The 18,300-nt window shown below is 34.6% G+C and overlaps 11 protein-coding genes and 1 non-coding gene across 12 annotated transcripts; 8 read left to right on the forward strand and 4 right to left on the reverse strand.

Annotated features, from left to right (window-relative positions):
- Positions 1-961: 961 nt before the first annotated feature.
- On the forward strand, positions 962-1,730 carry NCAS0F00950 (60S ribosomal protein eL14; the record flags this gene model as incomplete). Its single annotated transcript, XM_003676886.1, has 2 exons — positions 962-1,090; positions 1,443-1,730. The coding sequence occupies 2 exons, from the start codon at positions 962-964 to the stop codon at positions 1,728-1,730; spliced, it is 417 nt and encodes a 138-aa protein (XP_003676934.1).
- Positions 1,731-1,893: 163 nt separating this feature from the next.
- NCAS0F00960 (OSBP family protein) lies at positions 1,894-3,234 on the reverse strand (the record flags this gene model as incomplete). The annotated part of the gene is made up of 1 exon (XM_003676887.1): positions 1,894-3,234. The coding sequence occupies one exon, from the start codon at positions 3,232-3,234 to the stop codon at positions 1,894-1,896; it is 1,341 nt and encodes a 446-aa protein (XP_003676935.1).
- Positions 3,235-3,569: 335 nt separating this feature from the next.
- NCAS0F00970 (TLC domain-containing protein) lies at positions 3,570-4,862 on the forward strand (the record flags this gene model as incomplete). Its single annotated transcript, XM_003676888.1, has 1 exon — positions 3,570-4,862. The coding sequence occupies one exon, from the start codon at positions 3,570-3,572 to the stop codon at positions 4,860-4,862; it is 1,293 nt and encodes a 430-aa protein (XP_003676936.1).
- A 312-nt stretch (positions 4,863-5,174) lies between these two features.
- Positions 5,175-6,314, reverse strand: ANY1 (Any1p; the record flags this gene model as incomplete). The annotated part of the gene is made up of 1 exon (XM_003676889.1): positions 5,175-6,314. One exon carries the CDS (start codon positions 6,312-6,314, stop codon positions 5,175-5,177), a length of 1,140 nt encoding a protein of 379 aa, XP_003676937.1.
- A 394-nt stretch (positions 6,315-6,708) lies between these two features.
- Positions 6,709-7,245, reverse strand: ADI1 (acireductone dioxygenase (Ni2+-requiring); the record flags this gene model as incomplete). The annotated part of the gene is made up of 1 exon (XM_003676890.1): positions 6,709-7,245. The coding sequence occupies one exon, from the start codon at positions 7,243-7,245 to the stop codon at positions 6,709-6,711; it is 537 nt and encodes a 178-aa protein (XP_003676938.1).
- A 2,219-nt stretch (positions 7,246-9,464) lies between these two features.
- On the forward strand, positions 9,465-9,537 carry NCAS0Ftrna16T. Its single transcript has one exon. It is a non-coding gene; the product is annotated as a tRNA-Thr (tRNA).
- Positions 9,538-9,947: 410 nt separating this feature from the next.
- YAP5 (Yap5p) lies at positions 9,948-11,117 on the reverse strand (the record flags this gene model as incomplete). Its single annotated transcript, XM_003676891.1, has 1 exon — positions 9,948-11,117. One exon carries the CDS (start codon positions 11,115-11,117, stop codon positions 9,948-9,950), a length of 1,170 nt encoding a protein of 389 aa, XP_003676939.1.
- Positions 11,118-11,349: 232 nt separating this feature from the next.
- Positions 11,350-11,991, forward strand: VLD1 (Vld1p; the record flags this gene model as incomplete). Its single annotated transcript, XM_003676892.1, has 1 exon — positions 11,350-11,991. The coding sequence occupies one exon, from the start codon at positions 11,350-11,352 to the stop codon at positions 11,989-11,991; it is 642 nt and encodes a 213-aa protein (XP_003676940.1).
- A 54-nt stretch (positions 11,992-12,045) lies between these two features.
- Positions 12,046-12,558, forward strand: RPR2 (ribonuclease P protein subunit RPR2; the record flags this gene model as incomplete). The annotated part of the gene is made up of 1 exon (XM_003676893.1): positions 12,046-12,558. One exon carries the CDS (start codon positions 12,046-12,048, stop codon positions 12,556-12,558), a length of 513 nt encoding a protein of 170 aa, XP_003676941.1.
- A 449-nt stretch (positions 12,559-13,007) lies between these two features.
- On the forward strand, positions 13,008-13,769 carry PRE6 (proteasome core particle subunit alpha 4; the record flags this gene model as incomplete). Its single annotated transcript, XM_003676894.1, has 1 exon — positions 13,008-13,769. The coding sequence occupies one exon, from the start codon at positions 13,008-13,010 to the stop codon at positions 13,767-13,769; it is 762 nt and encodes a 253-aa protein (XP_003676942.1).
- Positions 13,770-14,154: 385 nt separating this feature from the next.
- Positions 14,155-14,652, forward strand: POP5 (RNA-binding protein POP5; the record flags this gene model as incomplete). The annotated part of the gene is made up of 1 exon (XM_003676895.1): positions 14,155-14,652. One exon carries the CDS (start codon positions 14,155-14,157, stop codon positions 14,650-14,652), a length of 498 nt encoding a protein of 165 aa, XP_003676943.1.
- A 1,390-nt stretch (positions 14,653-16,042) lies between these two features.
- On the forward strand, positions 16,043-18,280 carry EGH1 (hydrolase; the record flags this gene model as incomplete). The annotated part of the gene is made up of 1 exon (XM_003676896.1): positions 16,043-18,280. One exon carries the CDS (start codon positions 16,043-16,045, stop codon positions 18,278-18,280), a length of 2,238 nt encoding a protein of 745 aa, XP_003676944.1.
- Between the last annotated feature and the right edge of the window lie 20 nt (positions 18,281-18,300).

The raw sequence follows: 18,300 nt of genomic DNA on the forward strand, positions 1-18,300 counted from the left end.
TTTTGAGCGAGATGGGTTAGTTTCTTCGAGGTTTCAATTCCTCCGAAATTTTCCCCTATCCAAAGTTGTAAGGTAAGGTGAGCCGGCATAATAATTTGTGGAGAAGAAACTGGTAATTCTTATTCGCTAAGGAATAATCCAACTCCGACTAGCAAACCTGGACATGAACACAGTATCCTCAAGTGCGTGGAGTGAATGTTATTTCCGATGGACAAAAGAAGAAAGTCTCATAGTGTCCTCATGTGAACACCAGCAATTAATCAAGAGCTATTTATATTTAAATAACAAGTTTCAGTCGAAGTAACTTAAAGAGTGCTAACCTGTGCTAACTTCAGTATTTGTATCTTCTTCAGAATTATACAGATTAGTGATATCAGGGAGACGCTGGAGAATTTCCTTCTTGTAGTAACAGAATTCAGTTAAACGAAATGCTTATCGTTGCAGTCATGTACAGTTTAACTTTGGTTGGAGATTCTTATTGATACGTGTGTGGCTCCTCCTAATTGAGCATGGTGCAGTAATATATAACCTTTACTATCCGTACATTGTCATATTTTTCCGGAAATAGTTCTCCTATTACCGGACCAAAATAATTGACGGTGTTGCATCCGTACATTTACCAACACCCATCCATCCTTCTATTTTAGTCTTTGATTGTTCATTTCTTCGCGTTGTCTAAATTACCATTTTTTTAGTTTGGTCCGTCTCTTCCCTTTGCCTCCTTTCAGCTTTCCCTCCAGGTTGGGCCCAGCTTAGGTAGGAAAGCTTGGTGGGTCTCTGTCTACGTTCCCTCCACCACCGTCTCCTTCCTACTCCCACTTCCCTAATGGCTCCCTAAGCGCTTCCACCAGAGCCCTAGATATTAGAAAACTATATGTTAATCGATTGATCAAAGGCTCATTAACAGGTAAGCTTAGGCCTTAGGAAAAGTTAAAGCAACCTCTACAAAATAATACAAGAAATGTCTACCGATTCTATTGTTAAGGCTTCTAACTGGAGATTGGTTGAAGTTGGCCGTGTTGTTTTGATCAAGAAGGGTCCATCCGCCGGTAAACTAGCCACCATCGTTGAAATTATCGACCAAAAGAAGGTATGTTAAATGATAATAATATAAAGAAAACAGAGGCACGAACTTCCAATACTGTATGGATTAAAAGAACTCCAAAACATATATTTATCCAAGTCACCAAAACGTTAATGAAAAATACAAAAGAATGAACAAGCAATTCATACTGCACTCATTCACTATGAAACAACATCATATACCAACCATCTTGTTATGAACTCCAAATTAATGATGACAGCTAATAGGAAAAGTTAACTTTGCTAAAATATGAATTATTCGATCTATTTGGAAGGAACACAGTTCTGTGCTCTTGTTATACCACTTTCTTTAAACCAAATGTAATACTAACAAACTTTTTTTTCTTCTTTTTTTATAGGCTTTGATTGATGGTCCAGTTGCTGGTGTCCCAAGACAAGCTATCCACTTGGGTCAAGTTGAATTAACTCCATTGACTTTCACTTTACCAAGAGGTGCTAGAACTTCTATCGTTGCCAAGAAGTGGGCTGCTGCTGGTGTCTGTGAAAAGTGGAACGCTTCCTCTTGGGCTAAGAAGATTGCTCAAAGAAAGAGACGTGTTGCTTTGACCGATTTCGAAAGATTCCAAGTTATGGTCTTGAGAAAGCAAAAGAGATACACTGTTAAGAAGGCTTTGGCTAAGGCTTAAATGATAAGTATAAAATACTGAAAACATATATATATATTTAATATTTTATCTTAAATTTAAATTCACTTTACGTTATTAATTAGTGTCGTCATAAAATGTTAACCAGTAAATATCTTTAGTTTTTATAGACTATATAAATATCTACTCTGAACGTACGGGAAATTCAACTTTCTTCTGAAGTTTTTAATTGGGAACGTATCCGTTGTTGAACCTCATGTTTCTTGTAGGCGGGTATTTTGAATTTATCAGTAAAATTCTGTCCAGGTAAGATTGGAGCTATTTCCAGAATACTCTTAATTTGTTCTTCAAAATTATCACCTCCAGGGATATGCTTATAAATATAATAATCCAAGTCCTCTCCAGGGTTTGCCCTTCTAAAAAGTTTTGGATGAAATTCAACACCATCTTCGATTCTCTTTTTCGCTAATTCTCTTTGATAATTTTCAATTTGGAATTTCTTTTCTGTTGCAACTTCATGATCACGAATAGCAAGTGCATCTGTGACTTCCTTCCATAATCTTCTTGATTCATACTCTCCTTGTTCATTTAAGGGACGAACTTCTGGTCTTGAAGGGAAATGTTTATGTGTGTCAAATAGGATCGTTTTCTTAGAGCCTTTGACAGTTAAGTCTCTAATATACACAATATCATTCCATTTCCCCGATATTTCATAGTACTCTTTATCATTATAATCCTTAATAACCCCTCCTATAGCATCATATGTTCCTGATATGAAACCCTTTGTTTTAAATTCTATATCAACTTGAAATTTTGGAGCCTTTATGATCATATGATCCCCCAATTCAATCCTCATCTTACCAAAAAGAATTCCCCTCACGTACATGTTTGGTTGTGATAGAGTGTATTTTTCAGGATTTCCCTTTGAATCCTTAAGATCTAAGAATTGTAAAACCGTCAATCCTGCCATCATTGCAGCGCTTGAATTTCCCAAAAATCTAGATTTTGGTATACAAACCCCATCGACTCTAATATGAGACTCCGGAATCATGAAAAAATACGCTGACTCAGGAGGATGATGACTTGTTTGTTCGGAGATATAAAAAGCTTGTTGCTTGTTAGGTAGATTCCAATATGCTGTAAAATGTTCACCTAAGACTGGGTTTAAAGGTTTTTTCACTGCCTTGGGTGCAATATGCCAGCCTGCTAAATACCATTTGACTACTTTCACAAAACGTTGCAAATCATCCTTTTCAGAATGTGCATCTAAGACCAAGTCGGGAAATTGCAGTTGATTTGTAATTCTTTCCAGCATGGATTTCTTTTCTAGGATAAATGTGGGTAGTGTGATTCTAGAAAGGTCACTTCCCGGTTTAAGCTGTGATATAATGTTAAGTATAATGTTCTGTCCTGATTCATCTTCCTCATCAATGTCGTCAGTGTCCAATGCAGCTGATGTTGAATTTTTGGATTTTATTGACAGAGACGATGGAGAATTCGTCCCTGAAACAGGGTTTTGTAATGATTTCAACTTGTTTAGAGCCATTTAATTAGAAAAACAGAGACATTCAGTAGCTTTCTGACTGGATACAAATGAAGTTGCTCAGAGTATATCCTGTTCCCTGAATTGACGTCCTCTTCCACTACAGAAAATCGTTGATGAAATATTACCATGTTTAGAATATCGAAACGCCAGATATGCGCTACCCGGAATTCAACGATTACGTAAGAATAAAAGATATAATCCCCTTTTCTCGAAGCTTGAAAAAGAAGAAAAGCACCAACCATTTACACCTATTTTACAAACAAAGGAAATTTGATAATAACGATTAAGGTTAACAATAGGCAATTGGACTTAAAACTGCTTTAAACTTCCGATACATGTCCTCTGTTCATGATAGCTCACCATTGAGGAATTCCGAAGAATGCATCCCTGTTGATGGACATATGACTGTAAATCATAGAACTACTAGAGGAAGAAGTAGTTCTTCCGTGGGGAAGATAAACCTTGGTGATACTGTGCATGGTTTTACAGAAAGTGCTCAAACTACTAAAGCTACAGGTCCTGCCGAACAATATGAGAAACTGAAACCGTTAAAACAAAAATCCTCTCTAGAGTCTTTTATACAGCTTCATTCACAACATTATTGGATCACACCATTGATTATCGTTTTGATTGTGTATTTGGTTTATTTCTCTCTGGGGCCTAACTCGAAAGATAATCCCTTACACATGTTTGTCGGTGTATCCTACCAAATTGAAGAAACGGATCAATATGGTAAAGGTATTAAGGATCTTTGCTTTGTTTTCTTCTACATGATATTCTTTACATTCTTAAGGGAATTTATGATGGATATGGTAATTCGTCCAATTACCATCAAGTTAAATGTTACTTCGGGCCATAAAATGAAGAGAATAATGGAGCAAGCGTTCTACATCATCTATTATGGGATATCTGGTCCTTTTGGATTATATATCATGTATAATACCGATTTGTGGCTCTTCGAAACAAAAACCATGTACCAAACTTATCCCGATTTTAATAATACTTTCCTTTATAAATTATTCTATTTAGGACAAGCTGCATTTTGGGCACAACAGGCATGTGTTCTTGTCTTACAATTGGAAAAGCCAAGAAAGGATTTCAAAGAATTGGTGTTTCACCATATTGTGACGCTACTGCTGATATGGTCATCCTACACTTTCCATTTTACTAGGATGGGGCTTGCTATTTATATTACCATGGATGTATCAGATTTTTTCCTTGCTTTAACAAAGACTGTGAATTATTTAGATTCTAAGTTTACACCTCCAATATTCTTCACCTTCATTGTTGTTTGGATTTATTTGCGCCATTATGTAAATATCAAGATATTATGGTCAGTTTTAACTGAATTTAGAACTGAAGGTAATTATGTTCTAAATTTTGCTACACAGCAATATAAATGTTGGATTTCATTACCCATTGTGTTCACATTAATTTTTGCACTACAGGTGGTCAATCTCTACTGGTTATTTTTAATATTTAGAATCCTATACAGGTTAATTTTTACAGGTGTTCAAAAGGATGAAAGAAGTGATAGCGATAGTGAAAGTGAATGTAGTAGTGAAAGTGGACATGTTAATGAGAAAGAGGCCGAATCAGAAGTAAAACGGGAAGAAGGGCTTTCATAATATTACACAAGATGGACTCCTATTTTTACGTCTTCTTTTTTTCGTCATGTTAAATAGAGCCTCTCATCTTGTGTAGGATACAGAATAAACTGAAAGTAATTTGTTTCTATTGGACTTTGTATAGGAAAAGTCGTTTCTAAAACTTATATTTTAATGCTAAAAAATTACGTCCAATTGATTAAAAGGCACCTCTCTGAAGCACTTGAATCAAAACAAAAATGCTATGTATCATCGACAAGAGTATAGTCATTTTCAAAAGAGAAATTAGTTATTGCAATTCTGAGGTTATATAAAGTTATGCTTATAATCTATCTATACACTTAGTGTTCTTGGTTTCGCATGCGATGTTGATCCTGTATATTGATCCTGAGGGGTATCTTCTCTGTTTTCTAATTGTAAAACTTGGGGGTTATTAAATCCAAATGTAGTTAGCTCAATTCCTGGAAATTCTTCATCTGAATCTTCGGACTTATTATAATAATATTTATAATAAACGTATTGGCCTCCAATATAAATATCTAAGGACATTTGGAAAAAAGCAAAGAAAAAAAACAGCATTGATATGTTTTTAGCTCCAAACATCAAATATGTGATCTTTAAAGTATCACCACATAGCCAACTTACTAATAAGATTAACTTAAAACCTTGAATAGATTTCAACTTATTAAGAATAGAAATTTGAGGTAACGGTAATAATGCCTCTATGAATAAACCAAGAGAACCTATCACAGATCCAAGGAAGCTTTCCAAAGAACTCCAGTTTAAAATATTTGATATGGAGAAAGTCACTATCATTTGTAGAAAAGTAAAGATGAGTAAGAATTTCCAGAATGTTCTATTCTTATCCCATTGCCAAAAGGATCCAAACCTTTTGTAACTTGGATCGAAAAACTTTAGGAATTTGTAAAGAAAGATCAACAGAAATTTATAAAGAAACTTGCAAATTCTCGTCAATGCTGAAAAATTATCTTCTTCGTGGCTCAGACTTACACTTTGAAATGATTCGTACCATATTTCTTTAAATAACTGAGAAAATGTTTCGACACTCTTCAAGTTATGGTATTTATATTCATCTGGTCTGTATTTCAAACTTGTCTTTAACAAGATCAATTGTATGAAGATCATGACCAACGCTTGCCTCAACAGCGTTATTTCATATGGTGAAATTAAATAATATGAGACTCTCAATATGCTTGCAATTAACATAGTCGCACAGATATCAATAGAAAATCCCAGAGCAGTTTTCGATTTTTCGATACTAATAATTGTTGTACCATACGAAAACAATGGAGTAAAGCTAATGAGGTTATTAGCAATGAATTGCATGGTCAACCATTCCGGAATATAGAATTGATCTACCCTAGGTAGGTAAGACGATATCAAATCAGCAGGGGTAGTAGCGATTGCCGTTGTTGTTGCCGTTAGTATAACGGATGGTTCCACAGCATCCATTATCCAAAAGTGAACGCTAAGTTTGAAGCAACAGTTGTCAACAAGGACGGATAGTGAGTGCAACCAACGTAAGATTCAACCCCAGTAACAAGTAGTACTGTTCCAATATTAGAGGATCTTGCTTGTCTTCAAATCGCTTAGAGTTCGGGAATCTTCATTACTACATAACGTCACGTAGTAATTTCGTATCGTATTTCAGTGAATTTCAATTTCAAATTTCAGGACTCGGCAAAAGGAAAAGCAGGCGAGTACCGTTACTGCTGGGAACATAATCTGCAGAACTGTAGTCTGCACATATATTGATTATAGTGAAATATTTGTTCTTTTAAAATTACAAAGTTGAGAAATGTTACAAAAATTTTACAAAAATGCATAGTAATTTAACTAAGTTAGGTTAGTTTCCAATGGATTCTAGGTATTGTTTTCTAACTGACATTTGGTCAGTATCTCCTGATTTATTATGAGCTTGCCATTTGGGTTCATCTTTAAATAATCGTAACGCCTTAATAAAATTATCTGTTGTTAATGTAAACCTATGATATATACCAGCAGGGACAATTAATAGATCACCAGGGGAAACTTTGCAACGAATCCATTCATTTGTAAACGTATCTTTGATGTCAAAGTATCCAGATCCTTCGATACAGTAACGAATTTCCTCATCTTCATGCAAATGCTCTTGATAGAAGATATTTAGTTGATTCAATAATAGAGTTTCGTCATTATTGAATGTCTTTTTACTCAATTTAACAGTATCCCTGTTCTTGTAGTTTCTTTCCTTTGCAAGTAATTCAACATCGTCAATCTTTTCCAAATACTTGGCTACTATTCCTAATTTTGCCAATCGTTCTAATGACACAGCGACCCCTGAATTATGGGGTTCTCTAAAATCAATCTTATTGTCATTATCATGCACGTAAGCCTCCACCATTTCCTTATTTGGTAGTAATACTAGTCTTACCTACGGTGTAAGGGATAACTAACGATCTAAAATCTTTCTAACAGCAGATAGGTAGGTAACATTGTCATATTTTATATTATATTGCATTCCTTATGTCTCTGAGTAATCAAGCTGAAGCCACAGTTTCAATCCGCATTTTTTCGGTTTTCGGAGGCGAATAGCTTGATTCTTCTCTGCTAAATGAATCTAAGGTTATTTAAATGAGTTCGTATTTACTGTCTTCGAACAATGGTAACATGCAGTTATTTAATTGAGAATGTTGTTGCGTTTTTATTTTTTATATGACGTTTCAGCTTATAATACTTGTTCGAGTATAAAAATAAGAATGTAAAGGTGACGTTATATGTAGATAAAGGAACAGGCCCTTCTGCTTTGTTCCTATTTGACTCAAAATAATATTTCACTATTGTGAAATTTTTACTTGTGTAACGGTTAGCATTAATCTAAAGCTACCTCGTATCAGTAAATAACCATCTAATGACATTAGAGCATCATAACTGAAACAGAAAGTTGTTTAGCGAATCTCCAAACCGATTACAAATTTAGATACAATATTTAAAGACTAGTCTGGTTGCTTCAAAGTTTGGTTGTTGAGGCTGTCTCCCAGAATATGTCACTACAAATTAGGAACGTTCTGATAACTCTTTAATGATGAAAAAATAGTACCCATGAGTGTAGCACGATATGGAAATAAGGCAAAACCGCTAGAGATTATGTAATTACATTTGAAGATGTTCTCAATAATTCACTGATAAGTTAGTTATGGAATTATCAGTGAATTAGAACACCAACCGCAACTTCCTTTTTGGTTTTTATAGCCACAGTTTTATTATATTTCTTGTTCATGACTTAAAATATATATAAAAAACTGATAGTTAAAATTAAAAAAATAAAATAACTTAGGCCAGCAAATAGCATCTCATACAATTTATTACTTTGTTCACATAGATAACTCCACTTGGGAGAGTACAATCCTTTTAACTCTCCATATTTGGAATATGGGCAAGAGGATTAAGAGTTATTCTTGAATATGTAAGCCCAAGGAGTCTCTGAGAGAGAACCCTTGGGTATGTAGAGAATTAGGACAAATAGCTTAATAAATAACCAATGATCTCTAACACAGAACAATGATAAAGAAACACAATGCTCAATTCTGTGTATTGACTGACCATAATGTTACCCGACATATTACGTAACCTAGAGGTGGACAACACACAAGTTGAGCGCATCTTCGATAATAAAGAGAATATCACTATATACACTACAATTATACAATATATAAAGAAATACAGGAATTTTACGTTAATTATATATACTACTAGTTTAATACTTAGTTGGTATATTGTAATTTGTAAATCCTTATCAAACATCGCGAATTAATTAATACATCTGAATCCTGTATTGTTTCGTCTTATCGTTACCCGCAACATTAGGTAAGCGAGAATATGGGCAAACGACAGGCGTCATTAGAGCGTCGACAGAAAAGAGATTAACTACTTGTACATTACACTTATCAATTTTTATACTTATATCGCTCGGAAGTATCACATCTTTCATACCCATCCTGATGTTGGAATAGAGAACACGAGTTTGTATTTCAACGTGGGCAGACACGAAGTTTAATAATGATCGTGTCGCGTCGATGCCTGTAGTTCTTCGCGTTCTTACCATATTTGGTAGTCAATTCGTGTCTTGTAGAAGACGTTGTACCAAACTTGATATCTATACTCTTCATCTTAGGATATTAAAAGTACCACTATTTGAAAATCTGTTTCCAGCATATATAGAAAGAAATATAGGAATTTTACGTTAATTATATATACTACTAGTTGTCACTAAGTTAATATATGTAATTTGATTGTGATTTTTCTTTGGTTTTGGATATATATTTCAAAGGCTTCACGAGGCTTTTATTAATATATATATTATCTTGGCTTTTCAATAAGGCAATGATAACTGGTTGTCAAAAGTAAAGGTTATTCTTTATTATAATAATAATCTATATTCTTTTAAATCTATTCTACAAATGTAATCATAATGATTAATTCTTGTCTAATGTACATAACTTTCTTATTCTTTTTCATCTCGTCGAGCATAGCATGATTGACAGGTTTCATATCACTTATCATCTTCTACGAGATATCCTCGTGGTTGAGTGCTCAAACAATACAACACAAAAATAGGAATAAGCTTCTATGGCCAAGTTGGTAAGGCGCCACACTAGTAATGTGGAGATCATCAGTTCAAATCTGGTTGGAAGCAATTTTTTGGTTCTTTTTGGATCCCCCGCTGAGCCTCTGGACTTAATCCTTGATGGACTCTACTAAGATGTCCGTTATCCAATATTTTACTCCAATCTCTTCGTAGGTCCACAGCATATCTGTCTGTTAATGATGAAAAAGTTTCAAATAGTGTCAGGGGATCAACCAAAAGCTATTACTAAAAATCAAAAAGATCTCGCGTCGTGAATGAACATCAGGAGGCCGGTGAAATCTATGATATCTTCCTACTAATGAACTAGATGGTTGATATCCACTTTCATAAATTGCGAACCTTAGATACAATTTGCTTATCATAACATGATATTTAACAATACATTAAAAATAACGATACCTAGATATTTTTCACTAATTTCTGAACCTCACTTACTCTCTGGGGTTTTCTACAGCATTTTATTGCATATATTTTCTTATCTTTTGAAAGTTATCAACCAATGGAGTCTGATTGAAATCAATCTCCATTTGTTGAGATGAAACCTCCGTTTCTGGTATATAACTGGGTGTTGGGCTGATTGGTTTTATGCATGTTTCATCTATGTTAGAGCATTTAGTGCAGTTATTTGGTGAACTTTGACAATGACCACTTAACTTCTCAGACGCATTAGTGCTTAACTTTTGGGTCATTTCTTCTGCAGCCTCTAATTCATTACAGACACAGCGCGAACCCTCTTCACAGAAGCCACATTTATTTGGAGTGGTGGTTGCCATATTCTCATTCTTTGCAAGGTCCCTATTTGGGAAGGTAACTGATTTCTCCACTTGATCGCTGGTTCCTGTGGTCGTCGGCAGCTTCGAAAGTACTCCGCTTGAGCCACTAAAGCTTCCAATTCCAATTGCTTTCTTTAACATTTCAGCTTTCATGGGTTTAAAATTACTTATGATGTGGTGCAAACGTTTATTTTGCTCTGTGCCATTTTCCACTGACACCTTTTCTACACGTCCTGTCTTTCTAGATGGTTTCGCTATTCTGACTTCAGAACGTTGTGGTGATGGGTCTTCTATTGGTTGCAAACAAATAGAACATACTAAGCCATTATTTGAGGCCGTCAAAGATTCTTTTAATTGTTTATTCTCATTCAATGAAAGTTCCAATGTCTCTTTGTATTGTTGCAGTTCCTTTTCTGTCTCTTTATATTTCCTTTGCCATTTCTTAACTAACTGTTGTAGCGAGTCAACGGCATCCTCCAATACTTTCAGTTTGTTTGCTCTTCTTTCCCGATAAGCCCTTTGAGCATCACGATTTTGTATCTTTTTCCTTTCAGAATCACTCTTGCCCATATTGGGTGAACCCTTATCACTAGGAGGGGTATTATGGGCAAATGTATTAACATCTCCATCCGTTAAAATATTTCTGCTCCCACCTTCAAGTTGTGTAGGTAATTTCTTTCTATGGCTTGTTCCACGAGACTTTATTCGAGGAGGAAGTGTCCAATTCTTTGATACATGAATTCTGGACATCGACGTATGCTCTCCAAGTGAAGATTTCGGTTTTAAATCGGGAAACTCGCTAATGGAATGGTTAGAAGTCATATTATCCATATTATCCTGCGGTTGACAGTTCATCTGATATAAACTAGGCGCTTTAAAGTGACTTGTTTTATGATTTGTAATACAACTAACTCATCTGTAAATATCATGGACCGAATGAAACGCGCTTCTATGGGAAAAAAGGGATTTTTACATAAGGCGGTTGGTTATCTTTGATCTGACTAGACCAAACTAAACTCAAATATCAGATCTACTACTAAAAGACTGACGGGTGTTTTTCAACTTGAAACGAACTATTCATGCAGAAATGGTAAAATCTGGCACTAGAATATTTTCCAACCAACTAGAATTCGTTTGTTATGCAACAATTTGCCTCAGATTCATTAAGGACAATTCAAGTATGCTAGCTCTAACATCTACTATCCTCCTACAGCTAATCAAATTCGTAGATGAACTGTTAGTGAATCGCCAAATATACGCTCGTGATGTATATCATGTCAGCTCTGAAGAGAACGATGATAATATAGTGAATGAAGTACTTAAACCTATAGTCTTAAAAATCGTTTTTTATTTTCAAATCATATTAGTCTTTCAAATTGCATATGGCAGTATCTATCATTGGAACATGGATATACAGGCAGATGTCTGCAACTACAATGGTGGGTATATATTTCTAAATGTCATCGGCGAATTTGAATGTCAAAAGCAGAGAAAATACACTATATGGGTATTGGACATTGTTATTTTATTGCTCCAACTAGTTCACATAACAAATTGTTTGGTCAGAAATGTTGGACGTACTCCATTAATATTTTCAGAGCTCCAATTTGGAAAATATGGTTTCTTAACTGTGCTTCTCTTTCATAGAACCTTTCCTGTTAATGAAGACGGTTTGCTATCGACAAGGGCACAGGGTAACGACGACCAATACGGATCCATTGCGGTATGAGGAAAAAAAAAGTTTGGAAAATCATCCTCTATATCACTAGGAAAAACACTGAGGATGGCCAAGAAGGAAAAAAAGGGAGGGAAAGCAGGCCAAAGAATCACAGAAGATGGAATTATCTTAGTTGATCCACCAAGAGATGTTGCAAATAAAGAAAAACTACAACGGATGAGCTACTTATACCAACTTTCAACATGGACTACTATGACTAATCTATCCGATGACTCTCAAAGTATTGCCAGGCTTTATGCTAGAGATATAGATCTCATAAGTAAAAAGTCTAAAATTAGCATGTTACCCACCGTGAAGAGATCGCTTTGCAAAAAGTGTCATCGAGTACTTATACCAAGTGTTACAGTTAGATCAGAGATCCGCAACCTTTCTCAACATAACAAAAAGCTCAATAAGAATAATGACGTTATGGAGCTTATATGTAATTGTGGCCAGATAAAGAGATTCCCAATTGGTTTAAATCGAAACTACAAAACCCATTCCGAGAAGGATGATGTGTTAACAACTATTTCTACGATAAATAAGGATTCATCAGATTCCATTCACTATAGAGAATAAAAACTAGTTCTGGCAATCATCGTAGAAGTCTGACTCAAAAGATTGGTTGTGTATATGTAATTAACAAGAAAATATTCGATAGTAGTCGGGTAGAAATTGTTGCCATCAGATAGTTTGTCTAAAATTAGGTTCGCTGCTTGTGCTTGGACTTATACTGAACTAAATAAATTAATAAGTGTGTATACCAAATAATAATCTTGAAAAGTCGCTGAGTGCTTCTATCATCTATATTGTTGGCATAGTAGAGATTCTTTACTTTATCATGTTTAGAACTTCTAACTTCTAAGGCTTGATAATTCTGGGTAACCTTTCACGATTTCAAAGCGAAGTTTGAAATTCACAGTGCCCATTTTTATTTTGCCACCCAGATATTTGGCACTAGTTCCTCGATTAATTAAAGTAAGCACCTTTGCCTTCCTCAAACTTAGAAAACACAAATATAAACTATAATGAGTGGCTACGACAGAGCATTATCTATTTTTTCCCCTGATGGACATATTTTCCAAGTAGAGTATGCTTTGGAAGCAGTCAAAAGGGGTACATGTGCCGTTGGTATCAAAGGTACCGATTGTGTTGTTCTCGGTTGTGAAAGAAGATCAACTCTAAAATTACAGGACCCCAGAATTACACCATCAAAGATTTCTAAAATTGATTCGCATCTTGTCCTTTCATTTTCAGGTTTAAATGCTGACTCGAGAATTTTAATTGAAAAAGCAAGAGTGGAAGCACAGAGTCATAGGTTAACGTTAGAAGATCCTGTTACGGTGGAATATTTGACACGTTACGTTGCAGGTGTGCAACAAAGATATACACAGTCTGGTGGTGTCAGACCATTTGGTGTCTCAACTTTAATAGCTGGTTTTGATCCAAGGGATAATAAACCAAAATTATATCAGACTGAACCTAGTGGGATATACTCATCCTGGACAGCTCAGACTATAGGTAGAAATTCCAAAACAGTTCGTGAATTTTTAGAAAAGAATTATAACCGTGATGAACCTCCTAAAAATGTCGAAGAATGTGTAAGACTGACAGTTAAATCTCTTTTGGAGGTAGTTCAAACTGGTGCCAAAAATATAGAAATCACAGTAGTTAAGCCAGATTCAGAGATTATCACTTTAACGAATGAGGAAATCAACAAATACGTGAAGGAAATTGAAGAAGAAAAACAACAAGAGAAAGAAAATGAAAAGAAAAAGGGATCTAACTAAAAATGGATATGTAAACTTATCTCTATAACTTCATATTACATTTTTTTTCAAATAAAACATAAAAATAATAGCAATTGTCGCTACTGACAGATGTGAACAATTAATAGTTTCACATCCTCCAACAGTTTTTGGGTCGATCAACTTATACAATGCTCACGGCAATTCATGCTAGATAATCAAAATTTAGTTACATAACCCTTTTCTTTTATATTTATCTCTTCAAACGTTAAGTGTGTTCCGAGTTAGGGAAATTGTTTTCTTCTTTGACTTCGACTTTCTGCCGGTGCTTCAAGGCTACTTCGCCCTTACTGAAAAAAAAACTTTTCAATATCCATTAAGACTAATTATCAATAGGTTCTCAGCAAATCACACCCAAGTGCGCATAATGGTCCGTTTAAAGAGTAGATACGTTTTATTTGAAATTCTTTACCCTCCTGTTACTGGGACGCAATACTCAAAAACCGAAATATACGTCTCTAATCATACACAATCTCCCCATCAAATTACATCAAAGACTCTTTTGCAAGAGATACGACGTTCTCTTCAAATCAACTTTGGTGATTATGGTGCAGGTAAGGTCGCATCACTGTTGCAACTAAAATACTTCTCGAATACAACATCAATGGGTATTATTAGATGCCACCGCGAAGATTGTACTTTGCTAGTAGCGGCATTAAGTCTTATTTCCAAAGTTGCAGACATTGATGGTGTCATTATTAATCCAATTAAATTAAGTGGTACCGTTAAAAAAATAGAGCAATATGGTGTGAGACGAAATTCCATGGCCATTTCTTTTCTCAAAGCACAACCTAGTAGTAACTCACTCACATTACAAACTTCGGAAAATGATATAAAAATCTTGGATAGTCACCAAAACTTTTAGGAATCACATATTACTCCGTACTTCGTTATCCTAAACTTTATTGATTGGGAGTTAAAATCAGTATTAATTCGAATATTTGATGGATACGTACTTATAAAATAGTTTGATCTAATGACAACGAAGCAGAGTTTTTTTTTATTTTCATGAGAAGAATATACTTTCATTCAACGCATAATAATTGAGGGTACATGAGATGTTAATAATTATTCAAGCATATAGATTTTTTATCCTCTAATAGTAATCCAAGGAGAGGAATGTTTACTCTATAGTCTAGTTCGGAAAATTTTACTACTAGTAAATATCAAACTTTTATAGATAAGTAGATTACTATAAAAACCGACAACTTCCAACTGTTGATGTGCCAATACGTTCTGAAGGACAAATTTTTGTTGGTTCAAAGCTTCAAACCGCTTTTCTTTATCAAAACTAACTTTCAACGCATTAATTCAAAGTTTAACGGAGCAAAGTTTAATCGTAGTTACGGAAAAAAAGTTTAGCATATGTTTTAATTTTGTAATAAAATTCGTCATTAAATATAATAATTTTTAACCCGGCGCTAATAATTAGTGTTTATTTTGCTACCCTGTATTTAATTTGAGAATTTAAAATCAGGGTTAAAGTGTTTATACTTATAAAGACCTAATAGGGTTTACCAGTATTTTTTTTAAATTAAACTAGAAAACATTGTAAACACTATAGAATGAATAATTGAGACATTTAAACAATATTCTAATAACCAATTGCTTTGTTAAAGCGAAATCTTTTAGAAATATTTTATCGATAGTAAGATTTATGATTATCCTTTCGTTTATTATTATTTTATGTACCCTATGTGTTACAGGTGATTTACTCTTATCTCTCCTCTTGATCATGCAGTTGGATGCCACCAAGTAAAATATATGAAGTTAAACAAGAGTGGAGAAAATTTTCATTGTTAACCCTTTGCTAAAGTCGAAAGACCGCTTGTTGACTCAACTTCCAATTATTGTTAGAAATAAGCTATTACTTTTAAGTAATATTACAGCTGTAATTATGTTATAAATTGAACGGAGGTGTAAATTACAAAAGGTCCTTTCCAACAATATAACTATAATAGTAACCAGAGTTACGTAACTTCAATAATTAGTCAATATATTCGTATCTAACAGTATCTACACTGAATTCTTATCAGTAGCTAGTAATTTCTAGGAAACCCGCCATCCTGCTGCTCTTTCGCCATCTAATCATGAGATTTTGAAGTTTCTTCGTATAAGGGAAATTCCGAAAATAAAAAACTCCAAGGCTTGAAGCAGCATTTCATTTTATATCAAGGAATTGCTTTATAACGAAAACCGTTTAACAGACGGTCAAGGTCACACGTATTAAGGTTTCAGTCTACAGTCTTAAATTAATGCAGGAAAAAATCCTTATATCAAAAAAAGGTGAATTTACAGATACAAAAGGGAACGTTATTCAACTAAGAGGTGTGAATCTGGATCCATCAGTGAAAATACCATTCACACCCTTTCAGTCTACCCATTGTCCAATTATTGAGGATAACTTGTTTAAAAGTGCTCCAGATGTTAGTTTTATAAATCATCCTTTACCCCTAGACAAGATTGAAGAGCATATAAATAGGATAAAATCTTTAGGATACAACACGATAAGATTCCCATTTACTTGGGAAGCTTTGGAGCATGAAGGTCCAGGAAAGTATGATTATGAGTATATGGATTATGTTATCCAAGTTCTTCAAAAGATAAATATACTAGGAGGAATATATGTTTACCTTGATCCTCACCAAGATGCTTGGTCTAGATTTACTGGTGGATCAGGAGCCCCACTCTGGACTCTATATGCAGCAGGACTACAACCTAGTAGATTCAAAAGTACTGAAGCTGCAATACTGCATAATTATTTTTTCCAAAGAGAGGTTCAGAATAATGAAAGTATTCCAGATTATCCAAAAATGTTATGGCCAACAAACTACTTTAGGTTAGCTTGTCAAACAATGTTTACGTTATTTTTTGCAGGGAAAATGTTTGCACCTAAATGCATCTTAAATGGTAAAAATATACAAGACTACCTACAAGAGAAATTTATCAATGCAATCATGGAGTTCTACCAGAGGATTATAGAAAAAGCCCCAGAATTATTTGAAGATAATTGTGTCATTGGATTGGAGAGCATCAATGAACCAAACTGTGGATATATTGGAGATACTAATTTATCACAAATACCCAAAGAAAGGGATCTGAAGCTAGGAACGACTCCTACAGCATATGAAAGCTTTTTACTTGGGGAAGGGATTGATGTGACAGTAAAGCAATATTCCATTTCTATTTTTGGACCTTCTGAAACTCAACCGAAAAGGGTTAGTTGCGGAAAGGAAAAAGCTTGGTTAACAAGAGAAGAAAGAGATGCTATAGATGCCAAGTATGGTTGGTCAAGAAATAATGAATGGGAACCATATAAATGTATATGGCGTCAACATGAGGTATGGAAATTAACAGAGAATGGAGGTGAATTACTTGACCCAGAATACTTTTCCAGAAAAAAAGATGTGGCCCAAGAAATAAATGAAGAGTTCTTCATTAATAACCATTTTGTTGAATATTATAAACACTTACATACCAGATTTAGAGCAGTAGATGAGACAAGGTTTTTGTTTCTTCAACCACCCGTATTTAGAAAGCCACCCAAATTAATTGACACAGATTTGATAGATACCAAAACAATTTGTGCATGTCATTTCTATGATGGTCTCTCTCTAATGTTCAAGACCTGGAATAAGTATTTTAATGTCGATACTTTTGGAATTGTACGCAAAAAATATTCCAACCCAGTATTTAGTTTGGTCGTTGGTGAGCAAAATATAAGAAAATCTTTTGACAACCAGCTGAAGTTGATGAAGGAAGAGGTTCGCACCGTTTTGGGAGAACAGGTACCTACTTTTTTTACAGAGATTGGTATGCCCTTTGACATGAATAATAAAATGTCCTATCTATCAGGGGATTATGCTGCACAAACTGCGGCAATGGATGCTATTGGCTATGCGTTAGAAAGAAACAATCTTTCTTTTAGCCTGTGGTGCTATTGCAGTAGTAATTCTCATGAATGGGGTGATAATTGGAATAACGAAGATTTTTCAATTTGGTCATCTCAGGATATCGCAAAGGGATTTGCCAAAAATCCTTCTATAACCCAGAATAAAAATCGAGTAATTCCCGAGTATATTAAACGAGTGAATGAAGATATCCCATGTTTGGATCATTATGTGAAGGTTGATTCTTTGGACCTAAGTGGTTTCCGTGCTTTGGATGCCCTTCTAAGGCCATTCCCTATTAGTATCCATGGACATTTCGAAAAAGCTGAATTTCAACTTCGTCGAAAGTTTTATAAGCTAAAAATAATTGGTAAAGCCAACTCAGATTTTTCCAATGGCAAAACGTACATTTTCTTACCATCATACCATTTTCCAATAGAATATGTGACAATTAAAGCTTCATCTGGATCATTTTCTTACGATTCGGAACATCAAGTTCTGATTTGGTCACATAACTCGGGATTACAGTATATCATGATACAAACCGGCACATCATCTAGTCCTAATTCAAAAGAATCAAGTCCAAATTGCGTCATCAATTGATGTCTGCTATGATAAGACTA

This window comes from Naumovozyma castellii, chromosome 6 (assembly GCF_000237345.1).
Source record: "Naumovozyma castellii chromosome 6, complete genome".
Taxonomy (NCBI): domain Eukaryota; kingdom Fungi; phylum Ascomycota; class Saccharomycetes; order Saccharomycetales; family Saccharomycetaceae; genus Naumovozyma; species Naumovozyma castellii.